Source organism: Ursus maritimus, unplaced genomic scaffold (genome assembly GCF_017311325.1).
Source record: "Ursus maritimus isolate PB19 unplaced genomic scaffold, ASM1731132v1 scaffold_7, whole genome shotgun sequence".
NCBI lineage: Eukaryota > Metazoa > Chordata > Mammalia > Carnivora > Ursidae > Ursus > Ursus maritimus.
Window position 1 is genome coordinate 7690890 of NW_024426885.1, and position 12290 is coordinate 7703179.

General features: G+C 53.9%; 1 protein-coding gene across 1 annotated transcript; it reads left to right on the forward strand.

Moving 5' to 3' along the window:
- The first annotated feature begins 9277 nt into the window (after positions 1-9277).
- NKX1-2 (NK1 homeobox 2) lies at positions 9278-11939 on the forward strand. The gene is made up of 2 exons (XM_040624517.1): positions 9278-9491; positions 11133-11939. Exons 1-2 carry the CDS (start codon positions 9278-9280, stop codon positions 11861-11863), a joined length of 945 nt encoding a protein of 314 aa, XP_040480451.1. The 3' UTR covers positions 11864-11939.
- Positions 11940-12290: the final 351 nt, after the last annotated feature.

The following is a 12290-nucleotide window of genomic DNA, read 5'->3' on the forward strand; positions in this document are numbered from 1 at the left end:
TTTTTTTTTTTTTTTTAAAGATTTTATTTATTCATTCGACAGAGATAGAGACAGCCAGCGAGAGAGGGAACACAAGCAGGGGGAGTGGGAGAGGAAGAAGCAGGCTCATAGCGGAAGAGCCTGATGTGGGGCTCGATCCCATAACGCCAGGATCACGCCCTGAGCCGAAGGCAGATGCTTACCCGCTGTGCCACCCAGGCACCCCAGATTCTGCGTTTCTAACAAGCCCTCAGGTAGGCTGATGTTGCTGGTCCACAGACCCTACTTTAAGTAAGAAGAGTCTAGATTCCAGACTCTAGAATGACCTCGCATGCATAAGGCAGCTCTGATGTTCTATGATCTTGTGTTTTTTTTCTTTTCCTGAGAAGAGCTCACTTTGTAGGGGAACGCGTTCCAGGCATCAGCCTCCTGTGTGCGTGTTGTTAGTAGAGGTACTGATCGGACAGGCTGCAAATGATATTCATCGTTGGTTCTTCCCTCCTTCCTGTCGCTGCCTGGCAGGACCTCCTAGCAGACAGGGAGGTGAGGCTCAGGCTGTCGGCTCTAATGCTTTTGAGCAATGTGGGCAAAGGTGTACGGGAGAAGACACAGTGTGTGACACTTTCCCAGGATTGCTGTATTTCCTTGGCCTCTCTTTGGCCCGGGAGCCACCTGCTCCGTATTTGTACAAACAGTGGGGAGTTAGCAGTTTTAAATAAGTACTCTGAATTAGGAAGATCTCGCGGCGGACCATCAGCACACTCACATGAGGTACTTCCAAAGGTGTGGGCAGGAGTAAGGGAAAGCAGCAAAGAGCTTGGACTCAGCCGTGGAAGTTTACCACCCCTAGGCCTGAGGCGTTCTTGTTATAGCCGCATGACACATGCAGCTGGGGGACCCATGGCCGTTGGTGGAGGAGTGCAGTCACTGCTCACCTGCAGCTGGGTGGGAGAGACAAGTAATCTTCTTCCCATCGCTTCTACCCTGACAGTTTTCTTCGGCGAAGGGCGTGGTTGCCCTGCGGGCATGGCCTGCTTAAAAGCATAAAAGTTATTCCACAAATGCATGGGCTTTCCCTTGAGGAAGGAGGATCCATTATGAACCATATGCATATCTAAACATTTCTGGATCCTGTTGTTATTTTCAGTTTAGCCTATACCACCTCTTAAGGTGTGGGGTTTCCAATCCCTCTTAATCAGACTATAGAGCTTTGGGTTTATGCTATTGGGCCATCCTTTATGGTGAAGATTCCTTTGGAATCTTCAATCTGCTAAATGCCTGGGTGTGAAGGGGCACAGAGACAAATGCTGTGTGGGCCCCAACTTTTTGTTTTTTAAGATTTATTTATTTATTTATTTATTTGAGAGAGAGAGGGAGAGAGAGAGTGGGGGCAGGGGCAGAAGGAGAGCGAGAATCTCAAGCAGATTCCCCGCTAAGTGCAGAACCCCACTTGGGGCTTGATCCCATGACCCTGAGATCATGACCCAAGCCTAAATCAAGAGTCACTCAACCGACTGAGCCACCCAGGCATCCCAGTGTGGGTTCCAACTTTAGGAAATTCCAAGGACCAGATAGTCTGGACCCCACACAGTATGACAAAGGTGGTGCCAGTCAGCATTCCTAGACCCTGGCTAATTGAATGCCAAAAAGTGGGGGGGCACGGCAAGCGTTGGAAAGGCTGTAAGACAATTTACAGACTCAAAGAAAACACTGGCTAACCAGACCTCAAAAAGTACTAGAACCGCCAGCTCCAGAGTGAGAATTAGCAGACGACTTCTTTCAGGCATTACTGCTGAGACCAAGCAGCCCCAGCTCGGTGTCACACTGCCTCCAATTCCCAGGGGAGAGAGCCTGAATGGTCCTGCAGGTGCCTACTCCCACCCCATGGCCAGGGCAAGGTGGGGCCCTGCTTGGCGGTCCCACATAGGAAGGAGGGTAAGGTGGGGTGGCCTGAGCAAAATCAAACTACCGATGCCAGAAAAGGGGCCAGGATGCTGACCAGGAAAAGCAAGCAATGCCTACCAAGGCTGGCCAGAAGGCTGGGCGCCCTGTGGGAAGGAGTGCCCCGGTCGGCCCGGCAGGGCAAGGAAGGCCTCCTGGAGGAAAGAGCACTTGAACGCAGGAGACTAGAAGCTGAACGCCAGCTCCCCAGCGGGTGTGGGATGGAGAGAACATTGCCAGAGCAACACACACAGGTGTGGGAGCAAGTTCTACCCAGGGTTCCTTCCTCTCGTTGCCAGGGCTAGAGCTCCTCTCAGGGTGTGTAATGGTTCATTTTGTATATCAACCTGACAAGGCCCTAGGGTGTCCAGATATTTGGCCAATCATGACTGTTGGTGTGCCCATGAGGTTGTTTTTAGGTGATATAAACATTGCAGTTGGCAGACCAAGTAAAGCAGATTGCCTGCCCCAGTATGGGTGGGCCTCGTCCAATCAGTTGAGGGCCTAAACAGAGCCCAAAGGCTGACCTCCTCCAAGTAAGAGAGAGTCCTTCCTGCCTAACAGCATTCCCACTGAGACAATGGCTTCTTTCCTGCCTTCAGACTCAAACGGAAACAGCAGCACTTCCTGGGGCTTGAGCCTGCTGGCATTCAGACCAGAACTCCACCATCGGCTCTCCTGGTCTCCGGCTTGCCCACACATCCTGCAGACCTTGGGACTCGCCAGCCTTCATAACTGCATGAACCACTTCCTTATTTAAAACATCTCTGGGGGCGCCTGGGTGGCACAGCGGTTAAAGCGTCTGCCTTCGGCTCAGGGCGTGATCCCGGCGTTCCGGGATCGAGCCCCACGTCAGGCTCCTCCTCCATGAGCCTGCTTCTTCCTCTCCCACTCCCCCTACTTGTGTTCCCTCTCTCGCTGGCTGTCTCTATCTCTGTCAAATAAATAAATAAAAATCTTTAAAAAAATAAAATAAAATAAAACATCTCTGTATCTCGATGTATCTATCTCTGTATATCCATACAGCCTACGGGTGCTGGCTCCCTGGAGAACCCTGACTAATAAGGGTGGTTCGCATCAAAGTGAGGAGGAATGTATGCAAGGGTGCGCAGAGGCTCACCCGGAACCCAGAAGCAGCCACACAGCCGGCCTCTGCGAGAATGGAGCTCAGGCAGCAGCTGGTGCTCGCCCACCTGCCTGTGCCTATCATAGCTTCCCCGCTTTGCTCTGCACCTCTGCTCTGTGCTGCTCCCCCAGCTCTCGCTGAGTCTCCACGTCCTCCTTGCTTCCGTGCTCATGTGGCCCCATAACAGTCACCCCATCTCCATGTTTCTTGCCCGGTGATGTCAAGCACCCACCATGGGCAGCAAAGATGCCCGTGGGTCTTGATCAGACTCCTGGGATCAGACTGGTCCAGCTCACCTGGTTGAGCTGACTGGTTTGGGCAGCCCAGGAATGGGCCAGCCCAAGGGTTGGAGTCCCCCTCCCCCCAGCCTGGCCCACTGCCCACTCACCAGGACCCAAAGGCTGGACGGAGTCTCTGAGAAAGCAGTGTGCGTGGGCAGGACACCCACACACGTAACACGGAACATCTCAGTCCAGGGACCAGAGCTGCCCAGGCAGCGGGGTTGGATTGTGAAGAACCTCATATTTGGAGCTAGGGCATTTTGTCTTCACCCTGTGGATCCCAGTAGCCACGGAAATGCCATGAGCAGTGAATCAGGTGAGGTCACTTGGTATGAGCACAGCAGAGGTGGCAGACTTGGGACCCACAGACATGTTTTGTTTTTAAAGATTTATTTATTTATTCATTTGAGAGAGAGAGGGCAGGGGCAAAGGGAGAGAGAGAGAATCCTCAAGCAGACGCCCCACTGAGCACGGAGCTCAATGCTGGTGGGGCTCGATCCCAGGATCCTGAGATCACAACCTGAGCTGAAACCGAGTCGGATGCTTAACTGACTGAGCCACCCAGGCGCCCCCACAGACATGTTTCTGATGGGCTTTTTTCAACATTTTGAATTGGTTGCCAGCATTTAAAACTTTGGACTCATCACATACGAACCCAGCTTCCCAGCTACTTTGGGGCAGAATGGAGATCTGGCAGCTCTGCTCAGCGTCCCTACAAGGTCCTCATCCTCCAGGTGGAGTACCAGCATCCCCCTGTCATAGAACACTAGCACTCCTGCTGGTCTTGCTCTTCTAGGCCACGGCCTGGCCCTCTGAGGGCTGGAGCTTGCACACCCATGCGAGCCTGCGGAGATGGCAAGGTTGGAGGCAGGGAGACCAGGGAAAAGAAGTTGAAGGCATGAAATTTAGACACAGATGCGGGGAACAGAGGGCTTTGACACCTACCTTGCAGGAGGCTGCCTAAGAATGACAGATCATGCTTCCCTCCATTCAAGGAAGAAGGCGCCTCACATACTCGCGAAGTCTCGCCTTGCTTCCTTGTCTTTATCCCGCATGTGCCTCCCTCGGGAAGGGCGCTAACGTGGCATTCGATGGTCACAGTCAGCAACAGCCCAGACTGCACTCGTGTCCCTGCTCCTTCTGGCCCTGTCCCTCCCCAGTTCTCTCCCCATATGTCCCCAGCTTGTCACTTGGCATTCCCCCCCTCCATTGTTCTTTTTCCAATGACATGTCTCTCCTTTTCCAGATGCCCAGAGCAATTTGGTTTGCCTGGCAATTCTTGGGCTCCTCCCGGGAATATCTTAAAACATTAGAAAACACTGAGCATAAGAGCTGCTGGAGCTCGATCCCCAAACGGGCACTGCGGTACCCTCCCAGGCAGAGCTGGGCTCAGTTATTTTCTGGGTCCTTTTACGCATTCCAGCTCTCCCCATCACTTTGAAGGAAAGCCATTCGATAAATGTCTATGATTAGATTTCACCCTGGGGTCGAAATATGATTCCCTTGAGCGGAACTTTCCCAAAGCAGCTTCTAAAATCTCACTGCTCTGGTCCAGATCTCAGCTTCACCACTTCCTAGCTCTGGGGTCATGGGAAAACTGGGGACAGTAACAGTGCCTGCTTCATGGGGTTGTGGGGAAGGATTGAATGAAATAACCCAAAATGAGCAAAGACCTTGGCCAAGTGCCTGGTCCAGAGCAAGTTCCCCAAAAAGAACAGCTATTAATTATATTAATTGTCATTATCAGAAGCAATGAACATGTATTCTACTTATCAAATAGTGGTTGCTTTATCCCCTTCTTTGATGCTTCCTCAACATTTCTGAGATAAAGAAGTTAATTTTTTTTAAAAAGTTGATTTTTTTAACCTGTTTGATTTCCAAGAATACTGATTTCTTAAAGCAAAATATGTTGAGTATCCACTTTTCTTTTGGCTGCAGTGGGGTTCAGTGGGAAGGCTGCCTTTTGAGCTTTCACAAATCAAAGTCTCCGAGGTGGGTTTTTAAAAGGAATACTTGCCCGGCTTGGCAGCCAGAGTTCAAAGCCCTGGTGGGAAACTGTAAATGCTAGCCTTTAATTGTAAATGAGCTCTACGGGGCAACAAGGGGTGTAGAGTCAAGTAAACATTAACACCTGATTCTGCAAGGATCACTAGTTTCCTTTTACAATCCAGAGCCTTCCCCCTTCCCATTTTGCAGACCCGTTTTGAATTGAAATATATTTTGGGGAAAGCTGGCTGAGGTCATGAATAATGGGGTTCCCACACGGCTGCCCCTGCCGTTGACTTCACTCCCTTTGTCACCAAGCTGTGCCTTATGAAGCTGTCTCTTTGGCATCTATGTCCTACTCAGGGGGCTGGCCCAAACTGCAGGGTTTTACCTAGAGAATTTGTGTATTTTATTTCAGGGACATAAGATTTTATCTAAGGTGCTTTGATACGGCTCATAATATTGCTCTCCCTCTGCATAAACAGCAAATTCTTTCCGTGTTCACGCTGTTCATGTCTCGGGCAGCAGCTAGCTCTTCAAGGCTGTGCTGGAATTATAGGCCACTTTGTTTGTGGAATAGCTTGGGAAGCTTGGCATCATCGATTTGCATCAGTGCCTCCGGAATAGCCTTTGCCTTCTCCTTAAAGATACTATCTAAACTGTGAAATTCATTAAATAGCCCCAGAAATGGATCAGGTTATTTAACACAACATCCCTAATGGCGCAATATCTCAGCTGTCTGCACTGATAGCGAACATTGTCTTGGATAGTGTTATCAGCCCAGGACACCCGCTATGAATATTGATCCCAAGCTTGTTACAGCCATCACTTGCCATCAGAACAGGTCAGGGTTGGAACCCACCTAGTATCAAAGCAATTTAAAGACAGCACTCAGGCAGAATTTTAATGCGCACATTGAAAAAACAAATCAACTCCATGCACAGAGGGAAGGTGGTTTGCTGGATATGGATATATTTATTATATAGGAACACCCCACGTAGAAATACATGTGGGAGGATGTTCGTGAATGACCACAAGACCAAATTGTACCTATCAGAGGTCTCACTAGCTCCTGGTCATTTACAAAGCAGGTGGCTAGAAAGACAATTCCCTAAGGCCCCCCTCCCCTCACTAAATTGAGGAATTTTGCCTATTTTTTGGGTGGGGAATTTCTAAGTTGGGTAAGAGGGAGCATTTTCTATCCCTTCAATGTTGATAGGAGACACTACAATGTTTCTTCTGTGTCATCTTTTTCCAGAAGCCACACACGGTAACCTGTGCTGCACTGAGCACGCGTATCAGAAATAGAGGGGAAAACTAAAGGGCACGAAAATTTTAAAAAACTAAAAGAAGTTCTTAACGATTGAGTCTTAAAAAATGTGGCCTTTATGTGCTCTTGTCTTTGTCTCCAATATGTTGCTTCTCCCTTTGCTGCTCCTTTTCTATATTTAACACACGTCGACCTCAAAGGAAAGGTGATTCATATCTTTTAAACAAAAACTGTTCGAGGCAATTTATTTTTTTTTAATGATTTTTTATTATATTATGTTAGTCACCATACAGTACATCCCCGGTTTCCGATGTAAGGCTCGATGATTCATTAGTTGTGTATAACACCCAGTGCACCATGCAATACGTGCCTCGAGGCAATTTATAAAGCGAAATGAAAATGACCCAAATTGGGGCTGCTCTTGGTCATCTGCAGCCTTCCCTGTCCCTCTGGTCTGGGCATAGGGTGCCTCTGGGATGCCAGCCCACCTTCCTTGGAAAATGGCTGCAAGGTTGCTAAGAGAACAGATGAGACCCATCGTGAGACGCCACAAATACCCCTTCTGGAGCTGCCTGAGGGAGATCTGTTTCTACCCTGAAGAACCTAAATGTAGAAGAAGCGTGAATGTGGATGGGAAAAAGTAAATGGGGGCTGGGCTCAATATGGGGAGGGAAGGAGAAAGAAAAGGAAATTAAAAAAAAAATCAAGTGAGATCTGGGTGAGAAAGAGTTGTCAAAACAGAAAGCAAAGTAACCTATTGGTATGTGTTCTGGAAGGTTCTGTGATTTGCAATCCAAGTTCCTGGGTGCCACTGTTTAGTTCCAGGGCCACCTTTTCTTTGGTTTTCACAGGGTATGCATTCCCTCTGGTGGGAGGTGGGCCAAGGGGCTCGGGCAGGACACTTCCCTTCCTGCTTTCCGGTAAAAGCACAATCCATCATAGCTTTAGGACTAGAGCGGGTTTGAATTTCGGCAGGGCTTTAAAGTCGGCAGGGAATACAGGGGCCGCCTCTGGGAGGGGCCACAGGTTTGAATGAGAAAAACTACAAGGAACCGGCGGGTAGGGTCTTCCCTTCAATAATGGATGGGATTAACAGCGCCCCACCCCCCCCCGCACTTTAATGAGCGAGGTTCTCCTCCTCTTCCTACTGCTACCTTCTCGGACAATATTAATTGCCAAGTCATTGTTTGGAAGCCCCATGGGGCAGGGAAGAAAGGAACAGCAGAGTTAGAAGTGGTTCTGGGCAGAGGGGTAGGAGAAGCCTCAGAATTTGCTGCTGGAGTAAATGCGTACTGCTCACAGACTGCTCCCCGAGCCACAAAAGGAAAAAGGAATGTTAAGATGGGTCTGGCTGGTGGAAGTTTCCCCCGAGGACTGATGTTCGTCATTCCAGGGGACCTGGCGGGGCAGATGGGGGCCCGCTGGGTAATCTCTGTTCTCTGACCTTAAATTCAAACCAGACAAGCATCTTTTAACCTTTTTTCTTCTTGGGGCTAGAAGGGGATGGGGGAGGGGTCAAAGATGCAAACTGGGTCCCAGAGACCCAATTTCTGTTGCGCGTGATTGAATCTGTGACTGTGAAAAGGGACTGAAGGGCATCAGGGTTGTGCTCGGCGGGAGGCTCAGGGAGCCGGGGCAGCCACCCTCGCCAGGCTCACCTGGCCTTACCAAGGCATCTCACCTGGCTCTGAACCCGCAACCCGTCAAGGTTCCCAAAGCGGCGGGACACCATAGCGGGGGCTCGGACCTCTCCCCCAAACCCCTGCTGCTCTATGACTCGGTGCCGCTAGGCTGTGGCTCCGGGCAGAAGGGAAAGCCTCGGACACAGGGCACAGGACGCATTTCTGACATGGCAGGATATCCTGGAAAGGGTACTGGTCCGGGGTAAGAAGACCTCTCGGTTCGAATCCGGCCGCTGTCACCAGTCAACAGTAACCTTGGGCAACGCACTTCGCACCTTTGAATCTCAATTTCCTTATCTTTAAATGGGGATGATAGTCTTGCCAGGCCACTCCTACCTCACAGGGATGCTCAGAGAACCAAGTGAGATCGCGCAAGCCCAGGGGCTTTGTAAACTGTAAATTGTGAGAACATTAGAGCTTTTACGTCTGAGGTGACCAGGTCTGAGGCCATCACTGTGATTGCCTGGCGGGCAGGAGATGTGCGGAGCGTTGCCTTCAAGTAATCACTGCTGGCTTCAATTATATCCCCAATTCAGAGTCACCGGGGAAAAGTCACAAACCCAAGCCCAAGGCAGAATGTGTATTGGGGGGGAGGGGATCCCCAAGATGGAATCGTCCCGCGATCCCTCGCTCGCGCACATCCGGAGTCCCTGCGGGTCCGGCACAGGCGCGCGGAGCCGGCGGTGAAGTATGGGCGGGCGCGCGCACCGGGCTCATGCCGGCTCCCCTGTGCCGAGGCGAGCGGCCCCAGCGCCGCGCGGGGCAGTCTTGGAGCCGCTGCGAGCGCGCCCCTGCACGTGGCTGGGGTCTGGGCCGCGCAAGTGCCAATCCGGGCGCAGCGCCCCCGCGGCTCTCTCCCAGCCCCGCCTCCGCGTGCCCCTCCCCAGATCCACTTGGCCGCCCGGACCCTCTTACTGGCTGGAGAGCTGCGGCCCGGCCACAGCCGAAGGCAAGCCAGAGCGCGGCCATCCCGGACACCGCGCCGCCGGCCTCGGGTCCCCAGACGGCGGGCATGCTGGCATGGCAGGACGGCGGGGCCAAGGCGGCTCCCTCCCACCACAAGATCTCCTTCTCCGTCCTGGACATCCTGGATCCGCAGAAATTCACCCGCGCTGCGCTCCCGGCCGTGCGCCCTGCTCCCCGGGAAGCCAAGAAAAGTTTGGCAGAGGCCGAAGCGGGGAAGGACGCCAGCCCAGAGGACTCAGCTCGGCAGCGGGAGACCCCTGGTAAGGATACGAAGCAGCCCCGAGTCCCGGGAAACCCCAGCCGAGATGATGCGATGGGGAGGTTGGGAGGTGGGTGGACAGCTCGGGACCGAGTGAGTGGCCGTTAGCGGAGCCTTCGCCAAAGGGGAAAGCTCACAGGACGAGGTGCAAAGTGTTGCCTTGTCTCTGTGTTGGAACTGAATTGAGGCAGAAAAGAGGCCCCCAGCATCCTGGGTCGGGGATTCGCCTCCCAAAGCCCGTCCCTGCTCACCGGCCAAGCCACTAAGCACCACAGCTCTGTTTTGCTCGAAGTGGAAACTAAACAGCCAACGTCCACCTTATCCAGGCTCATTCATTTATCGGGCATATGATGCACCCACCACGTGCCAGGGCCTAGACCAGAGACTGAGATAGAAGTCATGGAAAACTTCAGAACCGGCGAGGTAGCCAACATGATGAATATTGCCCCCATTTTATGGATGAGGAAGCTGAGGCTAAATCATGCGTCCGTGTCTGGAAGGGAATGCGAAGTCAGGTTTACGCACTTAGGGCCCGCTTCCAACCATCTAGACACCTGCAGAGATTCCGCTGCCCCACGCGCTCTCCTCTCCCTCCCCAGATCCAATCGTTAACTGGGGCGGGAGCAGGGGTGGGGCGGGGTGATGGGAGGCCTTTGGTCCTTTCTCCTCGAAAGGTTTTCACTTATTCCTAACTCTGGCGGGCACCTGACGAGGGGTCTGGGAGAGTTTGTGTCTGGAAGGACGGGCAAAAGACAGCAGGATCCGTGCTGGGTGGAGCGTGGGCACGAGGGTCCCTGGAGGCACGCCGAGTTAGGAGCGCAAGTCCGAGAGGCTGGATGCGGCACAGCCCCCTGCTTCTCCTCCCCAAGTTTGTCAGTGATTGTCTGGGGCTCGGGGCGCCTCTGGCGGCTGTGCTTGGGCCCGGGTAGTCCGCCTGGTAATTGTTCGGATCGCCCCTCGGAGGGGCCGCGCTCCCCTCCCCCCACAGCCATGATCGATATTCTATTACTGGCGCCTGCATATCTCCTGCCCGCAGCTTGCAGGTACCGACTTCAAACCCCCTTTCCCTGTCTGATCCTAATATTGTTCGATTAAAACTTACCTTTAATAGATGACATCTATCGATCCGGTCCCGCACAAATCTGAAACTCTATTAACACGGCGGGAGAGAGAAGATGGGAAAGAGGGAATTTCACTTTAAAGGGGGGGGGGCTAGGGAGCTTAATAACTTCTTTTTTAATTGCTAGGAGTTCCAGACCAAAATAGGCTTCTAGGGCCTAGGGAGATAGAGCCTTAAATGCGCTTGACATCTCGATGTCTCAATGTACAGTGATCCTACCCGCCCAATACTGTCCAATATGGTCATTATATTTTCTTAATGGGGGTTGTCATTTATTCATTCAAAATTCATTTCTTGGACGTCTACTACATAGCAAATGAGTAAAGGGCAAGAGGACAGCGCACCCCTAAACCCCCACTCCTGGGAAGGGCTTGCGAGGATGCGTGATCGCGGGGTGGTGGGGGGAGCGAGATGCCGGAGAGGGGCACAGCTAGGGACTCAGGGGAACAGGAGGAGGGGGTCTGGCAACCTAGAGGGGCTGGGTCGTTCCGGGCTTCTGGTCACCCTGCCCTTCTCCACTAGATGCTGCGGACCGCGGCGCGGGCGCGGCGTCCCCCTTGGAGGGCTCGGAGGCCGAGGAGGCGGAGGAGGAGGAGGAGGAGGAAGCCGAGGACGCGGGCCAGCAGCGGCCGCAGGAACGGGCTGAGCGCCTGCAAGCGGACCCGGCGCGCTCCCCCGAGTCCCGGGCGGCGGCGTTGGCGGCGGGGGAGCGAAGCACCCGCGGGCTCGCGGGCTCCCCCAGCTCGCCCGGCTCCCCGCGGCCCCGGCGCCGACGAGCCGAGCCCCGCTGCGCCAAGCCGAGGCGCGCGCGCACCGCCTTCACCTACGAGCAGCTTGTGGCTTTGGAGAACAAGTTCCGGGCCACGCGCTACCTGTCGGTGTGCGAGCGCCTGAACCTCGCGCTGTCGCTCAGCCTCACTGAGACGCAGGTCAAAATCTGGTTCCAGAACCGCAGGACCAAGTGGAAGAAGCAGAACCCCGGCGCCGACGGTGCGGCGCAGGCGGGGAGCGGCGCGCCCCAGCCCGGAGCGCCCGGGACAGCAGCTGGAGTGGGCGGCGGCGGCGCGGGAGGCAGCCCCGGACCCCCCGGCCCGGGCGCACTGCCTTTTCAGACTTTCCCCTCCTACTCGGCGGCCAACGTCCTCTTTCCCGCCGCCACCTCCTTCCCGCCAACGGCCGCAGCGGCTGGGGGCCCCTTTGCGTCCTTCCTCGGGCCGTCCTACCTGACCCCTTTCTACGCTCCGCACCTATGAACCCAGAGCTTCTCGAGGTGCACTTCGTCCGGACTCACGAGTGATTGGCGTGGTCGTGTGGTTCCCCATTCCTCCGAGGGGCGACGACGTGCGGGGACCGCCCCCTCGTGGTGAGCGGGTGTCTGCGCGCCCCTTCCTTTCCAGCGGTCGGGAGGCGCCACCAGAGGGCAGGGAGAGGCTGCCTGCCCACTCCAGCCGCGCCCCTTCCCGCCGCGAAGAACCCCTGATCCACGCGGTCCACAAAGGAGGTCAAGGATCTGTCGTCTTTAAAAGTGTCCAGAGATGAAGGCTGCCCTCAATGTTTCCCGGTCGAACCGCCTCTTCACCTTCGGTCAGGCTCGGTTCCGTGCAAGGGCGCCTTCTGAGAATCTGGGTGCCCGAGCTGGGCTAACACAGCTGCGGGGATGGTGATGCCAGGGAGTCAAGA